We start from the raw sequence: 14,453 nt of genomic DNA, 5'->3' as shown, positions 1-14,453 counted from the left end.
CACTCCACCATCTACAGTGGAGATAACGCGCTAGAATTGCAGGCACACACCCAAAACCAAAAAACACAAAGCACTGTGCTTCATCTTATACCTGTTATTTATCTGACTTGTACCGACCAACTAAAAGTGTAACAGAGTCTTACCCGCGTGTCTCAAAGTGGGTCACGCAGCATATCAGCAGCTGTTAGCATATGGAGGAGCACCTCCCATGTATTTCCATCATCCCCATATCTGAGCCTTTGCCAGTATGGATCTTATATCACGTACGTGAGATCAGCCTCAAATATGCTGATTGCCTGGACTGGACCAAGCAAGAAGCTTGGGGCAAACCTGGAATCTGCTACGGGTTTCCTTTATCCAAGGCCTGCTGCCAAAAAACTAAGCCTTTGTTCTGTCCAGGTGATGCATCTGGAGAGCTGTAAGAATCTGATCCTGCAGTTACTTGGAAATCTGCTCAGCCTCACGACGTGGCTTTGTCCCACTGAAGCCAGTGGGGTCGTAGTGAAGTGTTTGGGTACCTCAGCCTTTGCAGGCTGGGAGCGCACCGCACACCTTTTCTTTTCCCCTGCAGATTTTGCTTTGCCAGCTTGTAGATAATTACTGTGGCAGGCTGGCGGGCCCAGAGCAGGAGGACAGCAAAGCAGCAAGAGAAGCTTTAAGGGCCCTCCTTGGAGAGTTTGGAGTGGCCCTGCTTCATCGTGGGATGGTACAGCTTGGTAGGTGGCCCGGGCACTCCCCTGCCAGGTGCTGCATTGTGCCCCTGCTGAAAGCAGCAAGCGCTACCTTTTGTGAAGCTCTGTGGGTTTGTAGTTGTGGCCAGCGCATCCTTTTTTGCCACCTCCAACATTTGCTATGTGGGAAAATATAATTCAAGATCACATGCCAGGCATAAAATACCAGAAAAGTAAAAGTGGCAAGCATGTTCAGAATAAGCTTTTCTATGTGCTGTAACAATAAATATTTGTTTAATACCAGGATATTGCAAAGTAAGGCCTGGATCCCGTACACTTAACCTATGGGAAATCTTTAACTGGTCTTTGGAATCATTGATGAGCTTCAGATAAAGAAGACTGTCTTTGGATATTGAGCCTAAGATCTGGGAATGCAAGAATGAAAAATAATAGTGGTACCCTCATAGTCAGCTTGTGCTAATTCATTTATATAGTAGAGGAGCAGATGCAGGGCTGTGGGTTAATCTAATGCAATGCCGTTTTTGTTTTGTAGAGTGCAGCTTGCATTTATTGCCTGTCATAAAGCAAGTTAAAGTGTGCAACCCTGTTATTTCTCTGGGCAAGACATAGAAATATGAATGGCTATTACAATCCAGCCCCCTTCCTACGCAGGATGCAGGAAGAGGGGAAGTTTTATTGCAGAGCAGCCAAGTACCATTCTCTTCCCCTGCACATTAGAGAGGGGAGCCTGCCTTTGCCTGGAACAGCTCCAATCCCCAACTGTTGTGCTCGGAACAGGCACAGGAGGTTAAATCGGGGGCCCGCAGCCACAGCTCAGCTGGGCCAGCAGGTGCCCTGAGTTGTGCAGTGACGAAGGCCATGCTCACCCAACTGCCACCTGATTAAAATGCTGCCATAGGCTCAGCTGTGCTGTTGCTGGGGTGGGGTCAGGTACTTTTGCAGCTTTTGGGTTGGAGTGCTGGCTCTCTGGAGTACAGAGGTGCTCAGTACCTGGGTGTCCTGGCTGCTTGCAGGGAGGTAGGTTGAGCTGGCTGGGGCTGTGAGAGGAGGAGGCATCTGAGGGGAGCCCAGCAGCTCCTCCTACTTTTTTTGGGGTGTCCCCGCCCTCCCCACTTCCTTCGTCCCTGCCCCAGAGGGACAGGAGCAGTTGCAGCAGGTTTGACCCTTGTGGAAAGGAGGTGGCAGGTATGATGATCCCAGAGGAGATTCAGAGGCTCCTGGAAGGTAACCATGAATTCCTCTTTGTTCCCCTTCTGCTTCATGGGGGAAATCTGCTGTGGTTGCGGGGGAAGAAGCTGAAATGTACCTTGCTGTGCTGAGCCAGAGGGAGGAGTGGAAGGGCTGTGGGAGCTACTTCTCCTCTAAGGCTGGTGGGTTTGGGGTGCTCAGGTTATGTATGCTTTCCCTGTCTGTAATTCCAGTGAGAGTGTAGGGGATGTGGCCGCCTGCCCTGGCGGTTTTGGGGCTGTCAGGAAGGCAGGAAGGCCTGTGCCTGTGCTGGTGGGGGGAAGCGTGCTGGTGGGCCCAGACCCTGTGTAAGGGGCAGCAGGTGTATGCAGGATTGAGGGGTGTCTTCTGGCCTGGCCAAAAGATGTCCCTGCTGAGTGCTTTCTGTTGAGGTATTGAGAACTGGGTGGCTCTGCTGGTGGGCATCACCAGGGTGAGACAAGGGAGTGGGTACACAGGGTAAAAGAAACTTGTGTGCTACCATGAGCCCTCAAGCAGGCTTTTGGTGTGGCTGTGATTGTGGTGTCTCCTGGCTTTAGGTGTTGTGCTGGGGATGCAGTGAGCAAGTTTGCTTGGTGGGGGTGCATCCTCAGGAAAGCTTCACCTCCATTGGAAATGGGGGTACAGCTGAGTGCCGTACTGGCTTCAAGCCCCGCTTCTGCTTGATAATTTGAGTGTGACCTCCTGAGGTCTCAGCATCTGAGTGAACGAGCCGTGCTGAGAGCTGACAGCATTTCCTTCTGTGTGTGTGTGTGTAAGATAGCAGGTGGGAGGCTGCTGAAGTCGTTTTTCCTGGATTTCTTAACAAATTTGAACTGTTACACCTCCGCTCGTTGAAGTGGTGGGTCAGCCAGGCAGAAACCATGCCAAGCTCTTCTGTCAAAATATGCTTCATAACCAAGTTCTGTATGGCCCTTTGCAACCATTGCTGACCCCATGGTGTGGTAAGCAAAGGCTGGGTGAGAGCAGTGCCGTAGCAGTGACCATGCTACAACCTCTCTGTAAACGAAACCTTGGCAGCAGCATTGCAGGCTGGAGCAACGGTCTCAGCCCATCATTGAATGAGAATGTGCACGTTGCTGCTGGCACATCCTGCTCTTGCAGATGTGGGTGGGTGGTGGGGAAGAAGTCATCAGCATCTTGCTGTTTGGAGCGGTGGTGTTTGGGGCTGGCCCTGGCTCCTGCAAGGCTTTGGGACCTTTTGTTTGCTGTTGCAATGGCTCTTGGTAGCACGGAGCACTCGTCCCTTCCCCTCTGAGATGCGGGATAACTTCCAGTCCTGGGATCTGTCAGTCAGAGAGTGTGTGTGTGCAGCCTCCAAGCCCGTCAAAGCTCTCTTCCAAATGCTTTGTGTCTTCCCCCAGATGTAGGTGTAAATTTTCTCCTCTGTTTTTTAATCATGGGGCTTCAGCGAAGTTCACCCTTTCACGTGTTTGATGTGCAGCACTTTATTGTTCAGTGCTGACACTTTTGTAAACAACTCATTTCTGCACCTGCCACCTTCCTTTAACTTAGATTATTTTCTTGTTAGCTGACTGTTTTTAATTGAAGGCTTCAGATCTCCTTCTAAAGCACAGCCTTTGTTTGCTGACAGGTATAGCAGGCTATGAATGGAGATTAATTGCATGTCACATACCTCTGTATCAAACTTGCTGTGTCTTAACAATCTATGCAGTCTTGAGGCCTTCCCGTGGCTTAGGAGGTTTGTAGCTATGCTGGCTGGAAATGAAGGAGCTTAAGCTATTTCAGTGTTTGCAAACCGTGTTGCCATAAGAGTTCTTGTGTTTAAAATAAAAATTACAAATAGAGGAGGAAATGTACTGATGTATGGGCGGTAACATCTGCTGCCTTACACTGAAGCCTGGTCCTCAGAGCAGGGCTGTTTACATGATGCACAAAGCAGGTAGTGGGTGGCTTGCCAGCAACAGTTGTGTTGTTATCGCGTAAGACATCTCTGAGGTCGCGGTGGTTGAAAGCCAGCACAATATGGCTATCCTCTCAACACTGCAATCCTGCAATGCTTACCATTGCTTGCTATTTTCTGTTTATGAGCAGATGCGGTTGCAGCAATTGTATTATTTTTAAGTCCCACCTTGCAACTAAGCGATCCGACTTCTCATTAACACTATGCTGTCAGTCAATTGCCCAGGGTTTCACTTTTGGCTCAGGTCCCTTTTAAAACTACTTTTGCTTAAGGGCATTTCATGTTTGCTTAGCACAAATTTCTTCTGAAGGCTGAAACAGTGGTTCTAAAAAATGTGATATATCTCTGACAAACCCAGGGCTTCTGGTTTTGTTTGCAGTGGCAAAGGCAGTCTGGCAGTCTGATTATCTTCCCTCTGCCTGCCTCGCTTGATCTTCTTCATCTCAGCTGGTAGGTTGGGAAAGCCATTTTCTTGCTGGAGTTTGGGCAACAGGAGGGACAGAGCAGGTGCTGCAGTGGGAGATGGTGACTGCACCTGCACAGCCTAACGAAGCTGGTAGCTGCTAATTGCAAGGCAAGCAGCCTCAATGCTGTTTTCAAAATAAGCAATAAAAAGCTCTGGTTTGTGAGGGCTGATAAGCCGTGGTCAGCACTGATGTAGTATCGTGAGTAGCTCCAGAATTTAAATATCGGGGAATTTGCGGTTGAGAGTTGGAAGCTCTTCTCTGATGCCCTGTTGCCCATTGCACAGGGGAGAGCGTCCCATTCGGTCCATTGCGGGAGGGTGGATGAAGTTTGCTTCAGGTTTCGAGGTTTTTCTGACTCAGCCTCACAAAAGCAGGAAGGCTCCTCTGGAGCCTTCTCGCAATTAAACCATCCCTTCTTGAGCTTGCAGAAAAGTCAAGAAACACTGTGTCCAATAGTTCACAGCTTTTATTCTGACAAGCGGGACTGGGGATGATACCACTAGCTGCCTTCCAGATCCCTGGCTGTCTTGGGATGCATCTTGGAAATATTAATGCAGTCTCACGGAAGCTCGGGGTATCTGCACTCTCTGTTGATCGGTATCCTAAACTTTTTTTTAAACTAAGTTTTCCCAGGCAGCTGGGGTGATAAACTGCAGGAGGGATTGTGTGAAGCATCAAATGAGTGTTGGAGCAGCCTGGTTGGCTCAGCATTATCTTGCATGGCTAAAACCTTGTGATTCTGCAGGACCAGCTCCTCTGTGCATGGAGCGCAGGATTTCCGGCAGCCTGCTGATGGCGGAGTAGAAAAAAGTAAAAAAAGTGAATGTGTGTATGTGCATGAAGAGAATACACGTGGCATCTTAATACCTTTCAGCTCTGCTTATTGAGTGCTGATTAACTCCTAGAATTTAGTGCTGCCATTAAAAGGTTATTTACTACCTGGGCTTCAGTGGTTGTGGCATAATTCTTATGATGCTGTGCATCTCCTGCAGGATTAAAGTGGATAACTGCAATTGCCTCTAGAAGCTCCCCTGAAACACTTGATGAAATCTCAACTATTTTTTTTCCACTCTTACCTTTTTAGCTGCAGGAAATGAAAAGGAGAGTCCTGTAAACTTTCAGAGTGGATCGCAGAGAGCAATCTATAAACATCAAGAATATAATGTTACCGACAAGCAGTAAAACTAACATTAGGGTGATTTACTCTAGAGCTGCTTACATATTGCTCTTCCTGATCCACTTTGAGAGTTTATGGTTAGGCTTTCTTTTTCATTTCCTGGTGCTATAAACATAGTGGCTGGCTCTGAAATGGGCTCTGCCTGGTTTGCAGAAGTGACCCTACTTCTACCATAACTTATCCTGCAGCTGATCTGTGCTGACATCCCAGTAAGTAAATACCGTATTAGAGCTAATCGCATACTCATGGAGCTAATCTGCGCTTAAAAATGACGGAGGGAGAACGCAGCTGATGTTTGCACAAGTTGTGGGAGCAGTTTGTTTTTCTTGCTTGTTCTCTTTCACTGTGGAAATACAGCCTGGACGTAATTTCTCCTGCTGACCCACTGCTACTGTGCTGGTTTTATGCTGGTTGTATATAATAAATTGTCCCCTTAGCCTCATCTGTTCTTACGCAGTAAGCTCCTCAGAGCAAGGTATATCCTTTGTGCTTAGATATATGTACTTGGGTACTTTCTCTGTAATTTGTAATTGGTGTAAGCCTCAACATCGTTAGGCTTGCCATAAGCTGGTACTGTATCTTAGATGTACAGTTACAACTGCATAGAGGTGTACTGGAAATGGAACTTAGCCTAAGGATTACAGGATTGGCCTGGGATTTAAACAGCTGCACTCAGCTGCTCTGGTAAAGCCTTCGTGTTATCCCAGGCAGGCCATCTAGGGCTAAATCACTAGCAGAGAACTTGGTATTACCGGGCATTTTGGCCTGACACCTCTGTGCTCCTGGAGCTCCCCAAACCGCTGCTGGATGTAGGTGTGGGTTTGTGAGGATGCTGTGAATTAGCGTTACTGCCCATCCGCTGAGCCGTGGTAACTGCACCGCTGCATCCCGGGGGTTGCGCTGGATGCTTCAGTACCTCGGTGCTGTACTTGGGCTTTAGGCTCTTTCTCAGCCTTGCAGTGGTGGCTGTGGGTATGAAGCTCAGCTGGCTCAGACCTGGTCCTTGTGGGTCAGGAGCCCTCCTGGGGGGGAGGAAAGGCAGGGAGCTAGTGAGGACCTGAGGCAGTCTGCATTTGGCTGAAATGCGCTTATTGGCGAGTGCTCCCATGGAAATGGGTGTCTTCAGCTGAATAAATGCAAAAAGGAGAACAGGACTGTTATGGAGACAAGTGTTATGATCTGGATTCGCTCTTCCTTCCCAGGCTGCTGTGGTTAGTTGGGTCTCCGTGGTCCTGCCCCTCTGTCACCCTGAAGAGGAGGTGGGAAGAGGGCCCTGTTCCTGGGGGATGCCCAAGCATCAGCTGTCTTCCACTCCATGTCCTTCCTTACGCTCTTCATTTTAAAGAGCTCCTTTTTCTTTTTCCCTCCCCCAAGCTCTAAGCCTTGTGTCATGAGCAGGCAACAAAAAGAAATGAGGGCTCATGATTTTAACAGAAAAAGATATTAATTTCTCATGTGGCATTTTGATCTTGAGATGTGCTTGCAGGTGGAGGAGCTGGTTTTAAGGAGCTGTGCGGATTCCTGGGGTGTGCTAAACAGTGCTGGCTGTTGTGCCAGCAGCTGAAGCATAAGGAGCTGGAAGTCTTGCAAGCAGGATATTAAACTGACATTAGTGTCACGGTATGGGGTGTGAGTTAAAGGTTGGAGAGGCCTGTGGGTGTATACCACCGCAGCTCTGAGGGCAATCGTTTCTCTGCCAGGGGAAACAAGCAGTAATGCTGCTAGATAGTCTCCTAGACAGGGCAGGTGTGATTGGAGCAGTTTTGTTTTCTATGAGATTTTTTTTTTGATGTTTCTGTAAGGAACATAAACATTTATGCAAATAGAAGACACTTAATCCTTTTATCTTCCAGTTCAGGTTAGATTTCTGCATATAGATGTGGTTTCCAGGTGAGAGAATACCATATTTACTTTTGTCTGGCTGTCTCTGTTAAGCAAGCGCAGGGTGTAGGATTTCAGCAGTAACCTTGTGAGAGAGCCCACGCTGTGATACAAGCGCACGTAGGCTCATGCACAACTGGCCTCTTGTTCGGTACTCGGCCTTTAGGAAGATAATCCTTGTGGAAGCCACAGGTTGGGGTTTCCTTGAAGTGTCAGTGGGTGTCTTGTGTCGGTGTTTTAAAGGTGCTTTGGACCCCCCTCTGAACAGGATAACCACTTCTGTGTCCTCGCTTAATGCCAAAGGCCTTTCACAGCAGCAGGTTTTTAGGGCTTGGGGCAGCGATGAGGCAGGTGGAGCTGCACTTTAGTCCAACAGATTTATCTGTGTTTCACCTTCCTCTTCCCTTTTTCTGCATGGTGGTTTCTTTGCAGTTGCTTATTTGCCATTGCAACTAGAGAGAAGCTCTGTAATCACATGCAATATTTAGACCCTCTTCTGGCCGCAATCAGTTCAATGTCTTAACTTCTCCAAATGAAGTCTTCAGACTGACTTGTGTCTCTCAATCAGACAGCTTGGTGCGGTGCTTAGGGCTTCCCAGGGCACAGCCAGGTCCAGGTTTCTTAGCCAAGAACAAGTTATTTTTAACCTGTAATTCTCTCTTTCCCAGATGCTGAAGGTTACCTGGTGGATGGACTGCAGAATGAAAACTTGAGCGCTAAAGCGAGGGAGCAGAGGGATGCAATTCTCTTTGGTTTCCAGCAAGTCAAAGCCAGGTTTGTTATCTGCATTCTTTTCTAATGAAAGTGCTTTCAAATAGTGTCACACCTTGGGGTGCCACACGCTGTATTCGACTAGCTGGACCATGCTTTGAAAGTTAATGGATGTTCAGGGCTTGGCATAATGAGAGTGCACCACACACAGGTTTGTACGCTCTCCTATGTAACCAGTTAGATGGCTGTCTGCAAAGTTGTCATTATTTCTGTTTGGAATTTGTTTTGCATATCGAAGTAAAAAAAAAAAAAATCATGCCTTGGGCTGTGTCTGTACAGCTCTTGGCGTATGGGCCTCTGATCCTGTCCTGTTCTTCCTTCTCCATTGTGCTAAGAGATGATTTTGTGGAGAAAATCCATCACTCGATGCTTAGGCTTGTGGGTAAATCAATACAGTGAGCACAGATTTGTGCTGCTGCCTTGCTACTGGAAGTATCTACACAACTGGCTCCTGAACTCAAATATGTGTTGCCTGGACTTTGATAGAGTAAAAAGGAATGAAGAGCAATTCCTGAATTAAAACTCAGGTCTGACCTGGGTTCCAAAGTCTTGTGTCCTTGGGACTGTCAAAGTCCTGCATGAGAACATAAGCTGCATCATTTGGATGAGTGGGTGAAGCAAACAAAGGTTGTTCTGTTGTGCTAGGGGAAAATCAAGGAATGTAAATGGAAAACAGGTTGCTGGAGGCTTAAGCAAAACTTTCAACCTCAGCTGCATTGTATTTTTAACTAGAAATGTGATCCAAAGCTTGCTGTTAATGCTCTAGTTACAAGATATGAGTTGTGTCACTTGAAGTTAAGACCTGACAATAAAACTCGGGGTGGCTGACTGATCTAAGCATCCAGTTTAAATAAAACTGCTGTCGAGTCCCTGAGAAGTGGAGAATTTTATCCTTCGGAAGGGCACAGCCAGACTCTATTCCCTGCAGTCCCACTGAAGAACTTTGCAAGATGCCCTGCTGTATCTTAATCGATCTTTCCTGCTGGCTAATTAAGCATCAGTTTTACTCAGCAACACGGGACTGTGTAATTATCAGCCTGGGTTGCCCTGAATAATTGAAACAAGCTGAACGCAGAAGATGGAAACCGTTGGAAAATGGGGCCATAGCATATCTAATGGAGGAATGATGTGTGTGGGTAGCAGTGTCCTGTAGAACTGCAGAAGAAAGGGCTTGATTGCATGTTTATGGTGTGGTTTCCCTGAAAAATTCCCGCTCATTGGCAGGTATTGATCTTGGATGGAAAGAGTTAAGTAAGCAGAACTCTGAACCTGAAGTATTCAGACATCAAGTCAAGCTTTCCGTCAGCTGTCCTGAGAACATGCAACTTTAAAAGTGACAGCTCTTTGTCCTCATAAAACGTAACTCTAGGTCTGTTTTTGATGAATTAAAACCAAATAGCATGGAACTTGATAATTATCATGTATGAGGCATGGAAATACCGGATTGTTCTTGTGTCCTGAATTAGGTGGTCTGTCTTCACGTGCCATTAGATTTATGAACGGTGCTGAAGCAGCGGGGAAGGACGCTGCTGTGGCCATCATCCTGTGGACCTCCAGCTTCCCGAAGGCTGTGTGTGATTTTGGTGTTTTTGGTGACTTGCTCAAGAAGGAGCAGCAAACGCTGATGCATGGGGCAAATATTGATGATGCTGTAACGCAGAACTTAATCATTGGCTCTTTCTCAGCCTAAGAATACAGTCTGGGGCAGTCATCTCAAAAAAGCAGGAGATTTGGTGAAGCGGATTTGCACTGGGAGGAGAGGTGATACGCAGATTCCTCCTGGGTGCTCAGGTTCAGATGTGGGCCTCAGTCCTGTTGCTTATTGAAACAAATTGCAGGCACTTCTGGAGGGGAAAGTGAGACCCTTGAGCAAAGACTGCAGGGCACTGCTGATTTCCTACTTGTGTTTTATTGCTCAGTGGCATTTGGAAAGGGTGAGAAGAACAGAGTATATAGATGTCCTTGTTCTGACCTGAGCCATTAATGCAATGATTTGTGGTGGGAGATTACTGTAACGATGACTGTATCTCTTTATTTGAAAGGATCTAAGCGGGTCTTGCTCTTGGGGGTGAGGCACAGGTTTGTCTCTTTGGGGAGCTTCCTGTGGCTTTTGTGGCGGGTGTTCAGGAAATCGTCAGCTGTCGTCTTCAGGAAGCGCCGGCCTCTCCCGAGCAGCCCCGCTCTCTGCATTCTGCCTCTGCAGGGTGAAGCACAGCACGGCGTGTAGGGTTTCATTATTTGGGTTCATAATGGACATAAGTAAACTGCTCAACTACTGGGGAGAGACACACGCGTCTCTGAAAGGGAAGAGCTTCATCTAGTATGATTAGCCTGAGCCAGTCTCAATAACTGTTCCTGTAACTTGGCCGTCAGGTCTTTATATCGCTGCTCTCCCCATGGCCTCGTAATGCTCCCCCACCAGGAGGTTTGCTGATGACTGTAATGTGAACAAGTGGTTGGGCTTTATGTCTCCATGTGCTACCTGTGAGGATATATTGTTCCTGTCTCGCCGCAAGAAGTGCGGTAGGTAGGGAGTGGATTGTGTTTGCAGGTTATAATTTTTTCCAAGGCAGTCTGGGGTATTTTTGCTCGAGGAGCCGTGTCGGAGGCGTTGCAGGCAGTGGCTGTGGGGAGGCTGTCACCACATGGCTGAGTTATGAGTCCCTGTACCGTTTTACTTTCAGAATTCATTTGGTTATTTAAAGTGCACTGTTGTGTTGAAACAGTTTTCCTTATCTTTTTTTTTTTTCCCCTCCTTCCCTACTAACTCAGGTCCTGTTCCACTTTCTAATATCTTACATGTAAATCCTGGCCTGGCATTTTTTTTCCTAATCGTCTCTTTGGTTTTGTTTTGCTTTGCATGACATCCAGGAAAACAAGCCACAGAACACAGCTGGAGGCTTGGTCCCCAGGAATTACCTGTGTGAGGGATGAGGATCTTGCAGCACAGTAGCATGTACGGTTTCCTGCGTCCTGACCGTAGGCTGAGAACTCTGCTCGAGTCCGGAACAGAAAAAACAAAATGTTCGTAATGGATAAAAGTTGCTTAAAAAGCAGCTTTCATTTGGGGTTACGTAGGTGGAGGATGGGGTGCTGTGGCAGGGTTTTGCTTGTCTCCCAGAAGCCCCAAAGGTTATCGATTGTTTCTGGTTTAGGTCTGTTGGTGATGAGGGTTTGTTTCAAGTTGTTCCTTGGGAACGTCACTGCTGTTTCTCGTGTCCTAACAAAGCTGGCTGCAGGGCTAGCAGCAGATGTCCGACACCTGGGATGAATCGGATACATGACTCCGCTCAGGAACACAAGCCCATTCTTGTCCTTTGGCAAGAGCAGTAACAAAAAAACCCCGTCTTCTTGCTGTTAAATGACCTCACCTCAGCATTTCGACATTTCTAGAGCAGTTACAATGGCAGGGGGTGAGATGGGGAGAATGGGATTTATTTAAAAATATGGAGATAAATAGTTTCTCCATCTCCTTGGAGTCAGCTAGTCATTTAAACTCCCTGTAGGAAGGCAAGTTTGCATTGATGGAAACAAATTCTTAGTATTTTTTTTTCCCCCTGAGGCAAAATGTAATAGTGCTAAAAGGAGGGCAAGGCAGACCTGTTGTATATCAAAGCAGAAATGAAGAGAAAGGGGCTTAATTAATGTTGAGTTTCTTGCATACACCCACTAGGAAATCCAAAATAGACACTGAAACTCTACCTTTAATTTGCTCCGCTGTGACTAAAACACCAACGTGAACTTGAGGCCCAATCCTGCTACTCATAACTAATACACAAGGACCATTTTTCAACATTCCTACCAGCAGCAGGAGCTCCAGTGTAGACCAGGCTCTTCACCTCTGGATAACAAGCCCCAAAAATTCATTTTACTCCCTTGTTGTCTAATCTTCCTTAAAGTTTATGGCAGTATTCCCAACGCTGCTACTGTGCTATCAGTGAGGAAACGTCGGCGCGTGGTCTCTTAACTCTGCAGTGAAACTCCTGACGTATTGGACATCTCCAGGTGATGTCCTGGCCTGCCAGAGAGCCTGCAGGAGCCAAGGTCCTTCCTGGACCTCTGAATTCACAGTAGTGCCAGGCTGGTACTTGTGCACAGGGTCACAAATGCAAGAGTGCTGTGGCTGGCAGTGTGTTTGGCTTCCCAGCCTGGACAGCAGACGTGTGCTCCCTGCCTGGCCAAGTGACTTAGGTCTCTAAGGTAAAACTGGGATGAGGTTTAAATGTCTGGTTGTGTAGTGAACACCATAGCTGTCCTGCATCTTCAACCAGAGGCTAGGCTCTCCCACAGCGAGCCTTGCTCGTAACACTGAGGTTCAGAAAAATAAATACAGCCTCTGAGCATAGAAATTGCTCACCCTTGGTGCAGAGATGCAGAGTACAGAGCGGGGCTAAGATGCTCCTGGTGCCTGGGCATACGTTTCCATACTCTGTTTCAGTCTGAGCTGCAGAAATACTTGGTTTTGGGGAGCAAACGTGGGTAACGCCGTCACCTAGTTCCTGCTGGGTTCTTTGCCATGTCTGGCCCTAACAGTGCAATGTCAACAAGAAGTCCTGTGCTTGCTGCTGGAGCCGAGACAGGATGGTTTGACCCCAAATGGAGGTGCAAGGGTAAAGACAACCCAGTGTGACTGCTGCTGGTTTGGGTGTCCTTGGGTTGTGCTACAAATCTGAGCAAGCTGTTGTAGCATGTGGTTCACATGCACACTGTCACAAACTTACGGGTTTTACTGGTTTACAGGTGTTGCTGAACTGTAGATACTTCAACACCGGGGGAACTTCACCTCATTATCGGGTTAAACTTGATCCTTTCTGTGGCAAGGCATTACAGCAGGACTGCAAAAGACGCACTAATGGGCATACATCCCAAATTTTGTCTGGAGCAGTGTGTTTGGCCTGTTTTAATAAACTTCTAACCATATTAGCTGCATCTACTACTTCAATTTTCAACCTTATTTTAAAGTTTTAAGATTGAAATTAAAGAAAACACAATTTCAGGGTAATTTTGCTTCATTAGTGTAAATGCACTGCTTGTAATTCCTACCAATATTAAACTCATTATGCTGAATAACGTGTGATACCAAGATAAAAAGGAATTTAAGAATGTGACCTGATGGGCAGATAATTGAGCTCAGCACATTAATGCCAGGGCTGGACTATAGCCCCACCACATTGTTCTTAATTAGGTGAAGTGCTGTTCTCCTCCTTCGTGTTCTTCAGAGAGCTGAAATTTATTTGCTCAGCAAGGAAACGATCTTGCTGAGCAGGACTTCATTCACGCTTACTTTGGCCATTAAATACAGATTTATTCTGCAAAAAATGAAAGCAAATCCCCGTCACTTCAGAAGTACTTAGCAGTTTTTGGATTTGCATTTTTTTTCTCTCCTAAAAATGAGCTCCTTAAGTTGTTTCTTCCTTCGTGCGGGGGAGATGTGGTCCCGTGCAGGGCAGGGAGAGCACTGGTTTGGGGACGTGCAAGCGTGCGCTGCACCAGCTGGTGTTAATGGAGATCTAAAGCCTCTCACCACCCTGCTCTGGTACATCTGCGCCCGGGTGTGCGTGAGCACAGGCATTCCTTCAGTTTTCAACAGTCAAGTTTAATACTGACCGTGGTGATTATTTCTTTTTAAAGTCTGGTAAAGTTTCTGTTAGGATGTTCCCAATTTATTCTGTAATCTCGGTAGGGGATTTCTTTTCCTCCTTTTGGGGAGTGCTGAGGAAGGAATTCTCCCGTGTTAATATACGGCATGGCAGGGGCACAAATTCAATTCGGCTGTTATCATATTCTACCTGCTCTTATACCTGGGGTGAATGTGGCCATTCGCTCTGCCAGTAATGCAGTTTGGTGCCTTCTGGGTTAGACTCGTTTCAGTAATTTGCATCATTTTCCATTCCAGCTGATAAAATTACCCCTGTTTCCCCATCCATTTCCTTGTGAATGCATTGTTAATCTGAAACCTGAGGACTGTAAATGATTGAAATTGTGTAACCAGAGTCTTTGCATAGCTGGTGCTGCTGCTTCTGTAACATTTAACAGAGAAATGCATTTGAAGTGGTTTGTAACCGACTTTGCTAATGGTGAGCTCCCCAATCCCATTTTCATCTTTTTTTTTTTTGCTTGAAATCTTGTACAGCATTGATTTTAAATTTTTTTTTTTGCAAACATTAAAACCCAATGAATACTGTGCACCAAACAAATTAGGCTGTCTTGAAATATCTAATTTAATAACATCTGTGGTGATATTAGTGTTCTTAATTGGACAGGAAAATACAGGAAATTTGATTGAAACCTGACTTTATTTTATGGTTCCTGCT

General features: G+C 46.6%; 1 protein-coding gene across 1 annotated transcript in view; it reads left to right on the top strand.

Annotated features, from left to right (window-relative positions):
- Positions 1–1,834: 1,834 nt before the first annotated feature.
- SKAP1 (src kinase associated phosphoprotein 1) overlaps positions 1,835–14,453 on the top strand; it is a gene marked incomplete at its 3' end in the record, with an annotated part of 143,458 nt that continues 130,839 nt past the window's right edge. The window contains exons 1-2 of the mRNA XM_035893011.1: positions 1,835–1,916; positions 8,037–8,142. Coding sequence (XP_035748904.1) covers positions 1,880–1,916; positions 8,037–8,142 — 143 coding nt within the window. The remainder of the gene's footprint in view (positions 1,917–8,036; positions 8,143–14,453) is intronic.

Source organism: Egretta garzetta, unplaced genomic scaffold (assembly GCF_000687185.1).
Source record: "Egretta garzetta isolate BGI_Z169 unplaced genomic scaffold, ASM68718v1 scaffold1194, whole genome shotgun sequence".
NCBI lineage: Eukaryota > Metazoa > Chordata > Aves > Pelecaniformes > Ardeidae > Egretta > Egretta garzetta.
Note: the sequence above shows the minus strand (reverse complement) of the source record. Positions and strands in the feature narration are given on the sequence as shown.